Source organism: Haliotis cracherodii, unplaced genomic scaffold (genome assembly GCF_022045235.1).
Source record: "Haliotis cracherodii isolate W230 unplaced genomic scaffold, xgHalCrac1.p SCAF_10, whole genome shotgun sequence".
NCBI classification, from domain to species: domain Eukaryota; kingdom Metazoa; phylum Mollusca; class Gastropoda; order Lepetellida; family Haliotidae; genus Haliotis; species Haliotis cracherodii.
The window spans coordinates 28407403-28428624 of record NW_027266265.1 but is presented as its reverse complement, the minus strand read 5'-3'; the positions used below and the strand labels follow the sequence as shown (position 1 = coordinate 28428624).

Here is a 21222-nt window from a genome sequence, read left to right as displayed (position 1 = left end):
GTCATAGGCCTTCCGGGATGGGGGTCGTCCTCTAGGCTATCCCTGCCACGCTTAAACTTCAATCATTTGCATCCCACCTCTTTACAATTGCATAGTTAGGACTATCCTTCCATTGTGTTGTGCGCCACTTTTAGCAATATTCCAGCAATATCACGAGGGGACACCAGAAATGGGCTTCTCAGTATATTTACCCAGTTGGGAAATTGAACCCGGGCCTTCGGTTGCGAGCGAACGCTTTAACCACTACACACGCCGTCAGAGTATGACGACACACAATCAACCAAGTCACTGACTTTCAGATTGGTTTACTGGCGCCGTACGACATACATCTCGATGACTTTGAATCTTTTCTGACCAGGAATTATATGGGTTTCAGTGAGAAACATTTGTGTATTAAGACCATTATCATCCCTACTGTCTAGGATAGGCCGTAACGTGAAGACGTTTGTCGTCTGTATTGAAGACGTGCTGATAAGCTGAGCGTGTCACAATGTCCGCATGTATTAGTGAAAGAATACTGTATTTACTTGAACAAAATACAACTGATATCTCATTTTAACTACTTCAGTGCTTCAGTGACACAACGATTTTCAAAGTAAGATTGTGGAGTTCGGGTAGAAAATACATAATAAACACAACATTTGTCTTTTTTGTCAGATAACATCTTCATCTCATCTCCTGACCTGAGAAAACTTACTTTGTAGCTCCGCCGCTCTTGAAACTATACACGTCGCACGCATTTTATAAAACATAACAATGTCCACAGCCTGTCATCCATGTTTTATAAGATATGTAGCGTTCTGATGCATCAAAGTAATATATCAGGGTTCTGTTCTCCCGCATCTTGGATGGGTAAACAATGTCAGCTTCCATGTACCGCGAGGTAGCTCCAAATGTTTTAACTGTTAATTGAAAACGTGAGCACTTTATCATGGCACTGGACAACGGGATATTTTCAAACTATAGACGGAATGCAGCGTCCGAACGTGTATTTTATTGGTCATGTATTTTCAGATTCATCCCTGTAAAGTATTTACATAACGACTATGTGAATCTGATAACATGAAACTTTACACATAACTTGTATGTCGAGGTGGACACAGCGGTTGAATTTACCATGGGGCTCGTGCCACAGTGTCATGTTTTTATGTATGTATAGGGCACCAAACTTGTGACAAGACTGCTAATATGTCCTCTAATATGTCCTGTCGTGATATACAAAGACGTCGCACAGCTCTACTTACTATGCAGTTTACACTAACAAAACTAATCAACAATCAGGTTATTGAGTATACGGTCCCGATCAATACACCGTGCTGTTTACTCACTGACCAAACCAATCAACTATCAGGCTATTGGATATATATACACACACACACACACATTGTGGGTTTTAGTAGAACCTGCATAATTTCATGCAATTGCCATCTAACTACACAAATCATTAGACACTCTATATGGATCCGGGCCGAGCGTTTTATTCACCACAACTTGAGTTGAAATTAAGGATCAAAAGAGCCCTGTGAATACACAGCAAGATCGTTTAAATAGACAGGGTGTGATCTGTTGGATGGGGTGACAGGCACATACTGGCTGCTACAATACACTGATCGTGATCCCTATAAAACACAGCTGGATTATATAATGTGTTTTTGTACCCTAGGTCTTTAGAATGGATTAAGGAGTTTACGATCTTGAATATACTTTCTTCGAGGATCATTGCTCACCATATCCAGTACCTATATATAGAAAGTGTGTCTCTATCTTTGGTGAAAATAGCGTAAACTACGACATATTTGTTTTCCAAACAGTACTTGAAATTTGTTTACATTTTTGGTATTATTCTTAAAATGTAGAGATTACACAAGGAATTTCTATTATTGATAATTTGAATAGCATGGATATTCACTCACAACTAGCAATATAAAGACCTGTCAGAAACAGGTTGTATACACGAAGATAAATCGATCATTATTTATAAGTAAACAGCAAATTTATTTACATTTTCATTTGTATTTTACGTAGATCTACTTATTAATATTTTTCTATGGACTTGATTATCACTCTATAAAATATTCAGGAAGAGAATCATAAAAAAAAAGGTTAGTTTAAAAATGTTGGATTATCCTTTTAACCACTGATTTTCATCAAACAAATACGCAACCCATGTGAGCGAAAAGAGAAGTACTGCAAAAACATATTTCCGGTTTACAGCGGAAGTAGTACACTCCTGGCGCCCTCTGGTGGATTCAAAATATTAACGCCATCTTTTTCAGAAGAACCACTAAACAATCACAGTGGTGTTCGAATCAGTAGCCATCCTCCTAATCGCCAAGCCTTTGTAGAGGTATTCACCATGAGTGGGGGAATACCATACTTAGGCAGTAGAATAAGCCTAATTTCGAAAGCAGAAATACGCTATGAGGGTATTTTGTATACTATTGATCCCAACGAGTCTACGGTTGCACTTGCCAAAGGTGAGAACCGAAGTGAAATAAACACTATTCCGTGATGTTATTTTGGTATGTTATGTGTATAACATTCTCAGTATGTTTCTAATGGAAATGGTACGTACGTTAAATACATTGTCACTTTTATTTTCCGAAAGCCTATGGTCTAGTTAGCATACTTCGGGAGATGTCAGTTTTGACTTTTGTTTACATCATACATTGTTATCATATTTATCAGTATTTAGATGTATTATGGATGCACTTGTATGTGTTCAAAGGAGTAATGGCATTAGCTGAATATCATTGTACAAAATACATGCCATATTTGTTTCTTACGATTCAAATTATAGAAACAATGTCGAAATGTCAAATTATCTCCTGCAGGTTGCAAAAGACAAAGTTGTATGGTTTGAAGGTTCTGGTTCTAACAGGTATTGAATCAGATGAATGCACTTTAACGCTACGCATTAGTATCATGTGGCCTGATCTTGTTTTCATACTAGTCACTGTAAATTGTATTGCTTCAGACATATTTTATTGTGATGTAAATATATAGTCTAGTCTTTTGACTTCGCATCTGAAAGGCCAGAATCCATTGATTACTTTTGATTTGGCAATGATGTATTTTGATTATGTACGTTATTCAATTATTTGCAGAAAGTCAATGAGCAAGGATACACAAATAATGCTGGCCTATTTAAAACAAGAAGCAGGAGTCAAGTCTTGTACTAGCAGAACTCATATGACTAATGTATGACAGTCCATATGTAATGACTAAATTGTACTGAAGAGACTAAGGACTCGCTGAATTTGCCCTGAGTTCCTAAGCTGTACAATCTGCAGAAAGACTTCTGCTCCCCCTCCAAAAGTTATATATGTCAATAGTGCCATTCAATCCTTTAAATAATATATATTTTTGAGGTGGGATATGAGCAGAAGTCTTATCCAATCTGCAAGTCCAGGCTAAGAACCTAGTGGCAGTTGATGACTTTGTTATATGAACTACTTGACCCAAGAATTTGGTACGATTAATATTACTGTGCGTCCCAAGGGACACACTATATTTTGTTTCTGCATCTATTTATTAGTACTGGATGCATATTTCTTTGTGTAAAATCCTGATGACATGGAGTATTATGGACAACAACTTTGTTATGATACATACAAAATGTTTCAGGGCTACTTCTTGTCCCTTCCGGGGGGACGGGTGTCCCAGTCGCCTGAGGCGCTGCTATTTGCTGTGCAGAGATGCGTCCCTTGGGCACACCAGAAACCTATGATTGTGGGCTTGAATTCTGGTTCGCCCCAATTATGTTTCTAGGTTTGTCAGCACCATACCCGTGCTCGTGGCTTTCACAGATGTGGTAAAAGTCTGAGACTTGCCTCACTTCGGGCATTCCTCCCACATTAAGCTGACACGCTGCGATATAACTGGAATACTGTTGAAAGCGGCGTTGAACCCAACTCTCTCACTCATCAAGTGAATGACGAGTGGGAGTATGTGGCATATATGCCTACAAATGAAGTATATCATTCAAAATTAAGCGAATTGTGACAAGATTGATATGCATCATTAAGAGGGAGCTGGTGGACATGCCAGTTGTTATAGGAGAGTGAGTACAGGGTAATGAGTTTATAATGTTTAAACAATAGATTAAATAATGACTTGATAAGTAGATTACCATGCACTCTGGAGGACAACTCGTGATATCGATTGATTGATGGCTTGGCTTGTCTGTTTCAGTGAGGTCTTTTGGAACGGAAGATAGACCAACTGATAGACCGGTTCCTCCGCGGGATGAAATTTTTGAGTACATTATTTTTCGAGGAAGTGATATCAAGGATCTTCATGTTTGTGAACCACCTAAACCACTTTCACAAGGGTTACCACAGGATCCAGCTATTGTAAAGGTTTGTAGATATCATGGACATAAAATTGTTTGACAGAATTTATATCCTTTGTTTGAATCTCCAGAAAATCTTTACTTAGCAAATCATCCAAATTAACATTCATGGAATTCAAGATTGATTCATGGGTTTGTATGAAGACACATTTCGCGTAAATTTTCTTTTAGTTAATCCTGTCGTTATTGCTACTACGGCTTCTATGTTATGTTTTGTCCTGTCTTTAAGAGTAATATTTACTTGCTCGACTTTTTTGTTTATGGTCATTCTTAACTGTTACTACATTGGAGGTGGTGTTTCATTACTATATGGGATTTCTTTTTTAACCATTCAGTTTTCATTATATTCATTGATTAATACTCTTGTCAAACTTATGTGTTTAATAACATACATTTCAGTCTTCACAGCCTGCAGGGGGCGGTTCACATGCACAGACGTGTTTTGGTGCGCCAACCTATCAACCCTTTGGTGGTCCCCAACTGTATGGGCAATATGGTCAACAAAGTAGTGCAGCTAGTCAGGGCTTTGGAGGACTGTCCCAGCCAGGGGGCCCAGGTAATTTAATTATTTTTGTGACATTCATTCGGTCATTTCATCAACATGCTCAAGGCTTGATTTAAAATCTTTTTCAATGATCTTGCCAACCTTCATCATTGTGACATTCAAGATTAGTTGGGGATGATAGTGACTATTATTAATCAACCTCATTTCTGTTTGATCAGCAAAAGTTCTTGATGAAGCCTTTGAACATCCTGTGATGACCTGGTGTTTTCTTATTGTCGAAAGATCCATATCTTCAGATGTAGATTTAGAATGTAGCCTAGTCAGCATGCACTCCTCTTTCCTTTTCTAATCATGTACTGCACTACATAGATGATAGTCTTTAAGAATGAATTGAAATAGGTATGTACATTTTTAGGGCTGAAAACTGATTGCTGTCCCTCTCCCATCAGTACCTAATTCCTGCATGAAAGCATTTAGATGTTACCATTACACCAAGAGATAGGAAGCTACATGTATGTCCCACAGGCAGACTGTACTTTTTAACAATATGAAGCCAACCGGCAGTGTTCATTCAAAAGTCGTTGTCTGGGATCCAAAATTCTCTTTCAGATTATATCCTCCTTGGGGCACCTATTGCATTTTCCTTGCTCAAGAAAATCTACATGACATAGTTCTAACCATTTCCCTTATTAAAAAATAATAAATGTTACCACACAAAAAAACTTCGTTTTTGTATGATATACGACCACCCTTACGGGGCCTCACCCTCCACGACGTGTCACGCCAGGGGGAGCAACTCTCACCCAAATCACTTTCCTCGTGTCATCTGTTTTTTCAACACAATATAAATAAGAGTATCTATAGTTCGACAAGAACCATGGCTGACCAAACTGTATGTATGGTACTTTTCTTTCATTGCAAAGGCGTAATACCTCGCATTGTAAAGTTATAGAGTTGTTGTTATACGCCACGTGTACGGTACATTTGAATTCTAATGGCCGTAATTGCATCCATATTGTAGTTCCACGGTCTGATACATGTAACGCCAAGGCCATTAGAAACGGCTTTGGGTTTTGTTATATCATACAGCCTCAGGGTTCAGGCCTATTCTCAATCTGAGAAGGCTGAACAAACTTATAGAGGTACCGTCCTTCAGTGATCTCAGCTGTCGAGACAGGAGAATGGCTAACGTCAATACCCATACTCCCCGAGTTCAAGAAATACCTGAGGTTTTCTTTCGACGGGAGGTGTTGTCAGTTCAGGGTTCTACCATTCGGGATCTCCACGGCCCCGAGGGTGTTCACCAAGCTGATGTTGATTCCTGCCCAAGTGGCCATGTCGAAAGGTCGGTTCTGCCATCAGTACCTCGACGACTGGTTACTAAGAGCTCTATCGCAATCCCTGAGTCAGGTAGCTACACAAGAAGACAAAGACATTCTGATCACTCTAGGGTCGATAGTCAATCTCAAATCATTTCTGAGCCCTACTCAGAATCTCCAAGAGACGTGGCAGTTCCTACTATGGTGCGACTCTCCCGATTTCAGGGTGCTACCTGTTTATCTCCCGGGGGTGGACAATGTCCGTGTGGACGCTCTGTCTCGCCGGATCCTTGCTCCTCATGAGTGGAGGCTCAACCCGGGGATATTCGGGATTATCTCCCTGTTATACGGGTCATTCCAGGTGGATCTGTTTGCTTCTGGGGGGAATCACCAGACACCAACATTCTGCTCCCGACCCAAGTCGGTGGCACCGGACGCCTTCCAGCTAGATTGGACTGACAGTCATTCCCCCCAGTACCTCTGATTTCCAAGGTCCTGTCTCAGCTAGCCACTCAGCCTGCGCGTCTATTTGTGCTCCTGGCACCCCTTTGGTCGGCGCAGAGTTGGTTTCCAGTAATACTCAGGTTTCTGGCTCAGCCTCCTGTTCTATTACCTTTACGAATGGACCTCCTATCCCAGAATGGGGTACTCCACCCGGATCCTAGGATTCTGTGGGTGGCTTGGCCACTGTCAGGAATCGCCTCCAGAAGAGCGGTATTCCTGCTTGAGTTGCAGACACAATACTAGCTTCGCTGAGGGATTTGACAAACGTTCAGTACGAGGATAGATGGGCCTGCTATGTGCACTGGTGTGTCGATAGAGGGATTGCAGATCCCTTTTCTGCAGATCTCGTAGCTGTGCTTGAGTTCCTCCAGTCGCGACAAGATGACGGCCTGGCCGCATCGACAGTCCGGGGGTACTCTACAGCTATCGCAGCTTTTCACGTCCCTGTCGACGGGACACTTCTGGGTGCACACCCATTAGTGCAGCGCTTTTTAGCAGGTGTGGACAGGATCCAACCATTCTCATGTCTTGGATATCCGCAGGACCCTCAAGGCCTATATCAGCAGAGCTAAAGGGTATCCGTAAGGATAACCAACTATTTTGCTGTTACAGCGGTAGGAAGGCTGGCTCACCTGCAAGCAAACAATCTATCTCAAGGTGGATAGTGTCAACCATTTGTACTGCATACACGCTTCAAGGCAGGAACCCCCCTACCAGGTTGAAGGCTCATTCGGTTAGAGCAGTTCTTCGAACTGGGCAAAGTTCTACATCTCTAGCCGATTGAGCCTTCGAGATTTAAACCATCCTCCGGTTATACTGCTCTATCTTCTGCGGTCGATAAATAACAGTCCTTACTACTCGATAATACTCGTATTTGCACACGCACTGCTTCGATCTTCGGGGACCCCCTGGCCTAGCTCAGCGCAGGTTATAGTCTCTCATGATCTACGCCCCTATATCACTTGTTCAAAAAAGTTGGGGGGGGCGGGTTCAAGTTCTCAACTTATGACAAGCCACAAAAACAGGCTTTATCATAATATATGGTCGACCACGTCCTGTCTCTAGCCCCCGCCTCTCGACGGTGGTGCCTCACGATAAGGTTGGTTCCATTTATTGAACTCTATATCTTATTCTGTTGAATAATCAAATATGATGTATTTATTTACGCCTGTTGCTGACGGATGCCACTTCCTATATTATCTTTAGGAGTCTATCTTGATGCCATAGGTGCCCTAAGGAGGATTTAATCTGAAAGAGAATTTTACAAACCTGTAGAGGTTATGGATTTTTTATTAAGGAGAATGGTTACAACTATGTCATGTAGATTTTCTTGAGCAAGGAAAATGCAATAGGTGCCCCAAGGAGGATTTCATCAGAGAATTCATAACCTCTACAGGTTTGTAAAAATTTCTTCATACTATTGGAGCCATATGAATTACATGTGAAATATGTTCAAAAGAATATGGTGCCATAACACATTGATAGAAGTTACATGATATTGAGTTGACAGACACCCCTGAGGGATTTGTTATGTTCCTTTACACCCTTCAACACGGAATTTGTTAATTCACATGTGACATAGTTGTTTCTTTTTTATGAAACTTTCAAGAAATGTGTGTGAAGTTATGGAGACGTTGTGGTTTTGTCAGGTTCCCGTGGGCCCACTCCTACTCTTAACCGAGTGTCCCCAACTATGGATCAGGGGGTTCAAGTAAGCCCTTGGCAGCCAGTCAGGAAATCTGGTAACTCCACCAACAGTTCCTGTTTGAGCTGCCCACCCAATCGTGCTCGATATCAGTACCTTGTCATGCTTGCAATATACAGTTCCTATATATCACCGCAATTAACCAGATGCAGTTTTCATCATCTTAAAATATGTTGTGGTTTTTCATATAAATCTTATGAATACAAATGAATGATATTTATGGAGTACACATTCATATTTAAAAAAAATATTTACAGCTCTTTTATTACTTGAGTAAAGGAAAATGATATATTCATATGTTAAATTGAATTTTTTCTATTTACCTAAGTAAAGGAAAATGTTTTGTACTGCAATTTTCTATAACAGTTTCATCAAAATTTAACTTATATAACTTTGTATATAATTTCTATTCTATTTAATTAATTGAATTGTCTCTGCTGGATTGTATTAAGGCTATGTCTGCAAGCTGAAATCCGTATTTAATGTTTAATAGCTATCTGCACGTAACATACTTTATTACTACTGTTATGCAAATTTAATAATGATCACTAAAAAATTTCACTGCAACAAGCACAGTTCCAATAATGATTCAACTGTTTCCAGTTTACTAAGTTATTGATGAAGATCATTGCATGCCTCACCTGTATATGATAATGCCAATATGCACTGATCCGTGTTTACAAAGGTTTGACCTAAAATATACCCCCTGTTTATATTTGCTGGTTGTCAATAATGGTTGTGGTCGAACATGTCTTGATTATATGTAACAAGTGCATGAGTTCTGGGAATATAAGTACATGAAATTTGAATTTTTAATTTTTGTACAAATTCACCATACTCTTTATCACCATGTTAAATGTCAGAATTGCAAAGATGTACTAAATGTAAAGCTTTGATACATATTTCATATTTAAGTTCTTACACATTTGTGAATTGAAAAATGTCCTCATTGCAAACATCATATTCTAGTATTAAGTCTGTCCTATATGTGACAATAGGTTTATTGCAGTTTATACATTAATGTTTGTGTCAACTATCCCGAGCTTGTTTCTTGACACCATTTTAGTAGATTTTAGTGTTAGTATATGGATTATTACTTATTACTAGCTGAGCTATCACGACTGAACAAACTTTTACTTAACTCAGGCTTGGGACGAGATGCTAAAATCCAACTGTTATTATACATCTACATTGATTTGGTGTTCTAGGTTCTCGTGGACCAACTCCTCCTCCAAACCGCAAGTCCCCAACATCGGACCAAGGAACACAAGTGTCGTCCACAACTGGAAGTGTATCAAGTATTGATAAAGTGCCAGCATCAGCTCCTCAACAGAATCAGCACAAATCACGTGAACAAAACGAGCATCGGAATGACCACCGCTATGAACATCGCTATGATAATAGGCGAGGTAGGGGCGGAGGTGGTGGTGGTGGAAGAGATCGAGATCGAGAGGCCGATGGCAACTATCAAAATAAACCTGTTTCAGCTACTTACTCCAGGGGACGAGGCAACAGAGGTGAGTACAAAAATAACAATGTTTTTTACAAGCTCTCTTATTAAAATGGTATACGTAGAGGGTAAATGTTATACATTTATTCTGGGAATGCAACAAAGTGAGCTCCGAGACATGAAACTTGTCTACTGCACAAAATACAATGTTCAATAAGCATATCCAAAGAAAATGTTATTTGGGGTTATTTATTTACAATAAAATTCTTTAGATACATGTTAAAACTTGTCATAATTCTGTCAAAATTTAATTTTAATTTTTTTACTTACCCTTCATTACTCCGTAACGTAGTAACGTAGATCAACATTTGTGCAACCTATAACTTGAAAACTACTTCACAGATTCTTTTCCAATTGTGGGTACAGTTTCTATACAAATAGGAGAGGTGCAGTGCAAAGTGTGATTTCAATAAGATATATAGACAGGATTTGGTGGTCAGGCTCGCTGACTTGGTTGCGTGGATTGATGCTCAATCAGTGGAATGTCTGGTCCAGACTTGATTGTTTACAGACCACCGTCATATAGCTTGAATATTGTTGAGTGCAGCATTAAACAGAATGAAACAAACAATAGATATGTGTTGGGAGTCGAAGTTGGGGGTATCAGAGAACCCTGCTCATTTTTTGCCTCGTTTAATTAAACTTTGGTCAAGCTGTCATATTATATTTGTATGAATATATTGTTATGGAAAACAATGTAAATGCTTTAGAAAAATATTCAAATTCTGAAAAGTAATTCTCATCTTTAGGCACAAACACTTTCTTGCATGATTTGTGAGTGAAACTCCTACTGACCTTGAATCCCTCCTATTTAGGTGGCAGTGGTCCACCAAGAGGACAAGCGAATGGTCCGCCATACCGGGGTGCAGGCGGTGGGCCAAGAGGTGGACCAAGGGGAGCACCGAGGGGCACTGGTGGAAACAGAGGAAGACCTGGCCAGCCTAAAACACCACTCAAGTTTGATGCGGAATACGATTTTGAGAGTGCCAATGCACAGTTTGACAAGGACAAGATTGAGGAAGAACTGAAGAAAAAGTTGACAATATGTAAGACAATATGTAAATTCCACATCAGTGATACATTTAAAAAGGGTGTCTACTCAGGTAACAGATTTGTATGTAGCCAGCAGGGATTGCTCCTTTTAAAAGTTACTGGCCTTTCTCCGAACTTACCGGCCAACAACTAAATGGTGGAGGCCACAAAGGGGCCGAACCTGAGGTCACAGAGCCACCTAGTGGGGCTCTGAAAATTTAGAACTCCTCATCCCTAGAATGCCTTTTCCTGCACTCTGAGATTAAACCTTTGCTTCCATTTGCCTCATTTTTGTGGTTATTTATAGGCAAATAAAGATGTTACACAGTATTACAATATGGTGGTCGGTTGTTATTCTACTGAGATGATTGACATATCTTTCTTTGAGTTAACCATTTGACCTCATTCACCCTATTAAATATTTTCTCATCGAAATTAAATGATTCACGAGCAATAAAAATAAATAAAATTAACATACACAGAAGGGGTGAAATTTTGACTAGCCAGTCATGTACTTTACGTTTCAGCAAGTCCTTTGTAATATTAACTGCCCACAGGCCAATGGGCCAGCAGTTAAATCAACCCCTGCATACTGTTATACTGTAATTACTTTGTACCTGATGTTGAATAAACAATATTTTTGGCCAATATATTACTGATATGTGTTAAGCTTACTTACTGCAAAAGCTTATATGAAGGCTAATATTTTATCACAGTCTGAAGTAACAAATAATGTAAGCCTCATTAGCTTGTAGAAACATATCCTCATTGACACTCCTACCTGTGTTTCTTTGTTCCAGCTGATGAGAAGGTAGTGAATGGTGACAACAAAGAAGAAAAGAAGGAAGAAGGTGCTGAAGAGCCTGGTGAAGTGATTGAAGAAGATGAGGCTGTCTTTTATGATAAGACAAAATCCTTCTTTGATAACATCAGTTGTGAAGCAACAGAGAGAGCAAAAGGGTATGTGTTACGTCTATGTCTTAAATTGCTTTCTGAATCTGTTTGAAAAATAATGACGGTTTAAGTAATGAATTCAGTTCCGTCTAAAATGTCGTAGTAAATTAGTCTGTGCCTGGCTTTGAACCTTGGGCTAAAATTGCAGACTTATGTTATTTCAATAATTTTCTGCAAGCTTTGGTTCTTATCATCTGCAGTAATGCCAGAATGAGTTGGAGAGAGGAGAGAAAACTCAATGCTGAGACGTTTGGAGTTTCTGAAAACTTCCGACGAAACTGGCGTGGCCGTGGCGGGTTCAGGGGTGGTTTCCGTGGGGGTCCTCGTGGCAGAGGCCGAGGGGGCGGTTATGGAGGATACGGAGGAGGTGGCGGTTATGGAGGTGAGACTTAAGATTATGAAATGTTTGCTATTTGGATGTATTCAGTCTTAATATTTCATATGGCATTAGGTGTGGAGTAAGACAATTTTGGTGTCTGTTCTGTTAAAACTATGATTATTTTGTAGGTGGAAGAGGATATGCCAGGGGTGGTCGAAGAAATCAAGGGTGGGTTGAGTATGACTACAATGCATCCATGGATCGCAGAGGCCAGACAAACAGGGTATGTTGGTTACAAACTTTTGGAAAAAAAGATTAAACAGAAGCTGCTGTTGATACAAATATTTAACATTGTGTGTTTTATTTACTGTAAAAAATCTTGTTGAAAGTTCCTCATGAGAAAACAACCATTTTCTGTTTTCAGCGAGTGGGTGTGCAGTCTTAGTTTTGTGAAATCCCAAATGACGCATGCGATAACGAAACCAACATGGCTCTAGCTTGGTGCAGGTGTATTGCTCCCTGAGGAAACATAAAAACATTGGGAAAATGCATTATTGCTACTCCAGGGATTGACTTGTTCATCAAACCTACCGTTCCTTCCTTGTCAACAAGAGAGACAGTCAGTCACCGACCAGTCATTTTCATCAAGTCTTCATCCACATTATTTTCTACAAACATATCCTGGTTGGAAAGTCTGGAGCCATGGACAATTCCCTCAAAATTGAGTACATTGCTGTAAAAACGAGATGATTGATAAGACTCTTCTGTGCTATGTGGCTGACGCAGACTACAGTGTCATTGTGTTGAGATGTTTTTGTGATTGGATGAGAGACAAGGGGACCTGTTTGTGAGTGACCGATCTCGAACCAAGCCATTTGACCAGCCTGGTCCGAGCCAGCACAAATTTGTTTTTGACTGTAAATGCCAGAACTTGTCACCTGAATAAGCCATTTTAGTAAGAGTGACAATCTTCTGTCAGTGTAGCCACCAAATGATGGTGCTACTGCTGTTTGCAAGAGGGGCAGCATTCACTAAATACATTATGGCTGCATGGTTTTGCACTTTCGGTTAGCATTTAATCTCATTATTTCCCGTGTTAGCTGCAAACTTTAAGAGATTAGAACAAATGAATTTCTTAAACCCTTGAGGTAGAAAATGTGCATATTTCTAATGTATTGATTCTACCATGACAGTAACCTTTGAATATTGTTCACAAAAAAAGGATTATTTGACAGCTAATTTATTGGCGTCAAAACTCAAGTTGACATATTTTCTTTTTGATTAAAAGTGCTTTAGTTATCAATCAAAGTTAGACATCTGTTTTGCTCTTTTACACATTTGAGGTGCTGCTTTAGTAATATATCATTTTGGTCAAGAGATCAGTACCAGAATTGTAAATCGATGTCCAATGATTGGGCAGTTACGAGACAAATAAAATAAAACATTTGTCATTCACTGGTTTATGATGTCTTGTTGTTTATGATCAGTAATATATCAACCAAGGTTAGAAGTTTTCTTTGGTTTCATGATACCAGCACAAAGTGGGACGAGAATGTCTAGTCACCATTGAGAATAGAGCAGTTGGTGGATCTGGAATGGTTGCCTGCAATAATGAAATAATCCTCATCCCTTCAAATACTAGAATGTGGATTGGTCCAGTTGATATGGCAAGTGCTTTGGCAGACAAGATGTTTTTTCATCAGGTGGTGTTTCCACTGTTGGGGGGACTCTTGCTCATTCTCAAGAGAAAACAAGGTGAAGGTTATGTTCATATTTGTGATGCTGCACTCATTTAGCCATGTTACATACAATCGTCAGGATATAGACAACGTTTGGCCCAATGAACATTAGGATGGATTTTGAGTGGCTGTATGAAGTTTCTTGGCCTAAATCTAATTTCCATGGCTATTTTGCAGTTGACCACCTAGATAATGATCATGCTATGAATGTATTAACATCAGTTACCGGTAATCGACTTGAAGGTACATCATAACTTGCATGTATGTTACCAGTACTGATGTTTTCATGCAGTACTTCCATGGTGGGGGGCATGGGTGGCCCAGTTCTAAGGCGCCGCAATTCACTGTGCAGAGTTGCGTCCCTTAGGCACGCCATAACCCTATGATTGTAGGTTAGAATCCTGGTTCGCACCAATTATGTTTCTAGCTATGTCAGCGCCATACCCTTACATGTGGGTTTCACCAAAGTGGTCAACATCTGAGACCTGCATCACTTTGGTCTTTCCTCCCACATTAAGCTGACATGCCGTGATATAACTGGAATAATGTTAAAAGCGGAGTTAAACCCAACTCACTCGTTCCATGCTAATTCATGAATTGTCATTTCACACAAATGTTGCTTTCGAGTCATATAATCTGTTCTGTAGCTCACCACTGTTAGTGTTAATGAAACTTTGTACAGATATTCACTTTGCAGTCTTTCCTGTTCATCAGTGTGAAGCTTAGATGCCCTGATGTTCAAAATCAGATTTAAGGACAGTTATTTATAAAAACATGGAAGTAATATCTAAAGACAATTTTGGATTGAAATGTCCCTCTTTAGCAGAACGATCAATGGTGATACAACCTATTAACATATTTTTTTCCCCATATGACGCATAAAGATTGAGGTATCACAATCAAATACTTAGAGTTTAAATTAGTAAAATTACTTTGCCTGATGCAGTTGCTGAATGCATGCCTGTGGCTTACCTGAATGAATCACGCTGTTGCAATACATATACCGAGGTAGGATCACTACCTTGGTTCAATGCGTTTGTATGCTCGACCTACTGGTAACACAGGATAAGTTGAGTTGTCACCTGAAACCTGAGTTGTCACCTGACATCCACCCACTGGCGCATACCATTGTGAAAAACGGGGTAATGGTGGTCCGTGACAATACGATTGTCATGTCTTGGCTAACAGTTTCAGTGGTGAGTTCCTGAGCACATAATAGTATGTGCTAATGTGTTGTACCTGACGACAGCAAATTTGCATAGACAACAATTGAGAAGTATTGTGACAATGAAGGCAATTCATTTGCTGTAAAAAGGGAATACTTTTTGTACCCCACATAACTATAATAAATAGTGTCCTGTCATTCATCAAATGATTGTGTCAACTCAATGACATACTCCTTAATCTCATGTGATTGTTTATTGGGGTTCAGACAGTTAATGGAATATTGCAAACTGGATTTATGTTGAGATAACTGGATAGTCATAATAATAGTCTCCACATTCTGAAATGGTTGTTGTATCTGATCCTCAGGTCAGACTTTTAGGGAATTCTGGTATCGATTTGTTGCACCGACCTCTTAATAGTCTTATGAGCAACACAAGTCTCTCTTGTCACAATCCAAATATGTTTGCCCAAATTCTGTGGACCGCCTACTTTTCTCAAACATTTTTGTGAGTTGATTCAACTTATCCTGGACCAGTAGGCTGTCGTCAAAGAACATTTTGATCAGCAAGAAATAACATTGAACATCTTTCTACCAGCTGCCCTTGTACTAAAGCCATTAAGAACAGTATATCACCACGATTAGAGCAAATTTCAACCAATATCCAATAAGGACTAACAAATTCATTTCTGGGACTTTTTTTATTTGGAAATATTAAGAGCAGTCAACATCTGATGAATGCATGACTTCAAGTGAAATCTTAACAGAAAAACACGGTTTGTATAATACTGATGTTGAGACCATTCTCCTTCAAATATCTTCTGCTGCTGTGTAAAGTTTTGTAGAAATTAGAATAATAAGTCACGAGCTAATTAATATTAGGCACTAGAGTGCAAGAAATATTAATAACCTATCAAATGTACACTTGAATAATTTACATACTTATTAAATAAGGTCTCCCATGTAACTCTCAATCTTCAGTGTCAGATGTTGCCTGCATCGTTCATTATATCCTGGTAAATGCCATAGGCCTTTTCATTGCTTTTATACAGTTGGGTCTACAAGACCATTCACACACAAAAACAAAGTACACAAAAAACGTGATAAATATGTAAATTTACTAAAACAATCACAGTGGAATGCATAAATTATACAACAGATTAAACCAGACCAAGATCCATGGTCATTCATTAAGAATGTGGGAAGTACGAGTTCCAGGATAAATAAAATATGAGCTGGAATCAGAGGACGGAACAGTAAGTAAAAGGATTCTCTGAAAATGGGCGGATGACTTTCAATGTTATAGGACGGACCTGCTACAAGTACATCTACTCCAATATACAATGTAAGTATCACAAGCCACCATATTTCTACATCGTATGGCTGGTCAGAGTTGGGATAGAATTAGGCATCAGGGTTTTACCACTGAAGAGTTGCAAAGCTTTCTCAGATAAGTGTATACAGTCTGGATAAACTGTACCAACGTTCTCATCCAAAGTGAAGCATGCAAGTTATTTTTACCACTCTGAACAACAGAAAAAAAAAAATTCATATTTCATGATTTAGCCATGATGTGAATGAAGCAAAGCTTGCATATAGTTATAAACACATGACCCACCAGCGTAGTATTAGGTCTAGGCCCCTATCCCTGAAGTGATCTTACCACTATGATTGTTGCAAGTCATCATTAAAGTATGGTAAGTTTGACCATCTTGGTGCTAACACTGCTTTGTGGAACTGTGCCCAGACCAATATTTTCATTTGCTTTAATCAAGCCTGTCTTAACAATGCAAAGGACAAGTTAGGATGGGCCCTTTTTGGCCAACAGGATCTGCCTAATTTTAAGAATTCATCAAAGGTTTAAGAAATTGTTATGAATGTTAAATGTCTTCACACAAATGTTATTTTCAATGAAATTGGATCGGAGTTTCTTGTTTCTTAGGAGTTAAATGTTTTCAGATGTGAGTGTGTTATTGAGTAAGCCATGCCAAGAAATCTCATTTGGAACTGACAGATTTAGCCATAGGTTTCAAATGTTAAACTTTCTGGGCACTGAATACTCAGTAACCCCCACAAATCTTAACACACTTATTGTTTATCAGTGATTGACTGATGGACTCTCTGTCTACGTGAACTCACTCCATAGTGAGACAGACCAGACGTCACTCTGGAATGTCATTATATGATGATCCAATGGATGAGGTCATACGCTTCTGTGATCACTGAACTCATCTGGTAAGTACTCACCTTGCCAAAACTATATCAAGGTTGGTGTGATAAATATTGATCAAACATAATATTGCGTATGTGTGGTATACATTTTGCTAAACTTTTTTTTTTTTCAAATTTGGGAAAGTACTCATAAGCTTTTTGAAAGATTTCCAGTTACAATCCAATTTGTTTGTCAACCAATCCGATTGCACCACACACTCCCATTCATTTTACAATTGTTCTTCACATCAATATGTCCAAGTTTTATCTTTGTATACTGGCCTAGAAATTTAGTAAAACAAGTTTTGTTAAAACCAAATGAAACAGTGGTAAAACATATTCGTGACCTCAGGCTAGAAATAACCATGTAAATATATATACTTCCACATTAAAAAGTGAACACCTGAAACAGAGATACTATCACAACAAGTACAGGTTTACAGAGATTTTGGCATAATAGACACACAAGTAACTTCCTACTTTCTGACTTGTACAACACAAATACAAAGCATTTAATGCAGCTTCAACACCACTGTCCAGGAACACAAGCACATGACTCACAAGTTGAAGAAAGACAAGTTCTATGGATGAACAACTTCTTTATTACAATTAGTTTGACATTTCGTTGTAGATCCTAACACCTTTATCAAGCAAATGATGACTTGATTGATAAAGGTGTTAGGATCTACACCGAAACGTCGCACTTATTGTAATAATCATGTTGTGACTACCTGAACTCTTCCAGGCAGTAGGTTTCCGGAGTAACACACTGGTTACATCATCAATACTGTAAGAAATGAATTAACCAAGGCACAACCCAAAAGGGGTCACTTTACACTCAAGATACTAGGTTGTGGTACAATTCAGTGTTATTAGCAACAGGACACTAGGATTACAATAGATACTCGTAACTGACCTTACAGTTCAATTTTTCAAAGATATGTGTTTTAATACATTACTTATATGATGAGCCTTCAACTCTTGAAACACAGTATTATGAATAAGTTGCCCTCATGGCCTATAAGTGATTCTATGGTGATTCTCCCCCCATGTACTGATGGATTCATAGTGTGCAGCTGTAAATTGTATATTATCAGATACAGTTTCAGACAATGCAGTATGACTGGCAATAGCAACTTCAATGTAGCTTTGCTATGCTAGTTAAAAATTGAACATGAACAAATAAAATGTGTAAGGAGGCAAAAGAGGAAACAAGCAATTTCTTTTCTTGTTTTTGATGACCTATTTAGATATGAAAATGAAATTAGGATATGATGAGAGAGCAAGAAAAACAGTGTTTGATAGCTAGACTCTACATGATGGGTCACAGATGTGTAATCTCATACATTATGCATCACTTCCATCACAATCAGCAGTTTACCTCACAACAGGAACACATCTGTTCTGTTTACAAACTTGTTTCAGGAGACGACAAGTCCTATATTTAACAAGTATATTATGCATCTAAGGAAGGGATGTTTAGAGGTTCAGAAAACAGCTGAAGAGCAGAATCGTCTGGAAATCAAATAGCCCCCAGACCCTACAAGAAAATAATATTGACTGTTTTTGTCATGTTTCAGAGACATAAATAACTCCCAACTTGTTTCCATGAACATGTTGAAAGTCTAAATTTCAAATTCACCTCAATGGTACTTGATTTGTATAAGTTGAAAATAAATAAATAGAAACTAATATTCTGATCATTTTACTCAGCATAATTTGCAGTGAGTATAATTTGATATATTAAAGCTACTCTGAAAGTTCAGATATATTGCTGGGTGTCATATCTGTGAATACTTCTGGTACAATCTGACAGAGAAGAGAGAGTGCTCTTCCTTGGTACAATCTTCCACAAGTTGCTTCCCAGCGCGTGACACCTTCGTTACACACTTGGTAACATCGCTGCCACCAGTGTGGGCGCAGCCATTACAAGAATCTTAAAATTTGCCCTCTAACCCCAAATGTAGCCATGTTCATACTTTTTTTTTAATGTCTTTGGGAATGGCATCATAGTTCATTTTGAAAAGGTTTACGACTGACCATGTTTTCCAGATTAATTTACTTTGTTGTTTGTATAATCAGATTGGTTCAAGATTGCAAACTAATGGAACATCAACCAACCTCTCCCTTACATTCTTACTTTATCAATTACATGATAGTTGTAATGAAATAGAAATTCAAATTGCCAAACAAATAAAGTAATTTAGCAGAGTGTATTCGGTGTCACGACAGTCTTCACTTGTTTGTTAACATAACGGTCAATCAGCTGCGAGTTCAACTCCAAGCATGGTTGTGCTCATCTATCACTGTGGGGAATTTTGACTGGTGGCAGCGATGGTATAGAGAGCTCCGCGAACGGGATATCGCTGTGAGGAACTTGAATCTTCCATGGAAGAGAGTGCTCTCCCTTGGTACAATCTGACACAAGCTCCTCACAGCCATAGCCGGTTTGCCGAGCTCTCTATACTATCACTGCCACCTGTCAAGGCTCCCTATTGTGATGGGTGGCCACAACCATGCATGGAGTCAAGTCACAACTGACTGACTGTTACATTTACAAACAAGTGATGGCAGTCATAACACCCAATACTCTTACCCTAGCTAAATTATTTTGTTTGTTTGTCATTTGGATTTCTATTTCATTTCAACTATCATGTAATTGGTATATTAAGAATTTAAGAAGGAAGTTGATTGATTTTCAGTTCATCTGCAATCTCGAACAAAAGGTAAATTCATTTGGGAAATACGGTCAGTCGTAAACCTTTTCAAAATTCGCGATGGTGGCATTCCCAGAGAAATGAACAATTATTAACTACATTTGGGGTTTGAGGGCAAATTTCTAAATTTCACACTGACAGTAGCGAGTGTAACAAAGGTGTCACGAGCTGTGAAGGAGCTTGAATCTGAAGGGAGGTGATAGTGCTCACCCTTGGTACAATCTGACAGGGAGAAGACAATGCTCTCCCTTGGTAATATCTGACAGGAAGGTGACAGTGCTCTCCCTTGGTACAATCTGACAGGGAGGTGACAGTGCTCTCCCTTGGTACAATCAGACAGGGAGGTGACAGTGCTCTCCCTTGGTACAATCCAACCCAAGCTCCTTCCCAGCGTGTGACACCTTTGTTACACTCTCGGTAACATCGCTGCCACCAGTGTGGACGCGGCCATTAAAAGAATCTTGAAATTTGCCCTCCAATTTGAATTTACTTTGTTATTTTGATAATCAGATTGGTTCGAGATTGCAGACTAACGGAAAATCAACCAACTTCTCCCTTACAGTCTTACTACATCAATAATACAATAGTTTTAATGAAACAGAAATTGAAATTGACAAACGAAGAAAGTTATTTAGCCGCGATAAGTGTATTCGGCGTATTCATACTATCGCTGTGAGGAGCTTGAATCCGACCAGGAGGTGATAGTGCTCTCCCTTGGTACAATCTGACAGGAAGGTGACAGTGCTCTCCCTTGGTACAATCCGACACAAGCTCCTCACAGCGATAGTACGTTCCCGGAGCTCTCTATACTACCGCTGCCACCAGTCAAAACTCCCCACTGTGAATAGGTGGCTACAACCATGCTTGGAGTTGAACTCGCAGCGGAATGACCGTTATGTTTACAAACAAGTGACGACTGTCGTGACGCCAAATACACTTATCGCTGCTAAATTACTTTCCTCGTTTGTCAATTAGAATTTGTTTCATTAAAACTATCGTGTTATTGATATAGTAAGAATGTAAGGGAGAAGTTGGTTGATTTTCCATTAGTCTGCAATCTCGAACCAATCTGATTATCAAAACAACAAAGTAAATTCGTCTGGAAAACATGGTCAGTCGTAAACCTTTTCAAATTGAAATATGATGGCATTTCCCCAAGACAAAAACAAAAGTATAAACGTTACTACA

The 21222-nt window shown here is 39.1% G+C and overlaps 1 protein-coding gene across 2 annotated transcripts; it reads left to right on the top strand.

Moving 5' to 3' along the window:
- Positions 1-2240: 2240 nt before the first annotated feature.
- Positions 2241-13663, top strand: LOC139454241 (protein LSM14 homolog B-like). 2 transcript variants are annotated; one of them, XM_071235847.1, is made up of 10 exons: positions 2241-2477; positions 4195-4361; positions 4754-4910; positions 8332-8424; positions 9596-9904; positions 10713-10943; positions 11730-11889; positions 12084-12265; positions 12391-12485; positions 12627-13663. In XM_071235847.1, exons 1-10 carry the CDS (start codon positions 2357-2359, stop codon positions 12645-12647), a joined length of 1536 nt encoding a protein of 511 aa, XP_071091948.1. In that variant the 5' UTR covers positions 2241-2356; the 3' UTR covers positions 12648-13663. The 2 variants fall into 2 exon arrangements, with proteins under 2 accessions (XP_071091948.1, XP_071091949.1); XM_071235848.1 differs by lacking the exon at positions 8332-8424.
- Positions 13664-21222: the final 7559 nt, after the last annotated feature.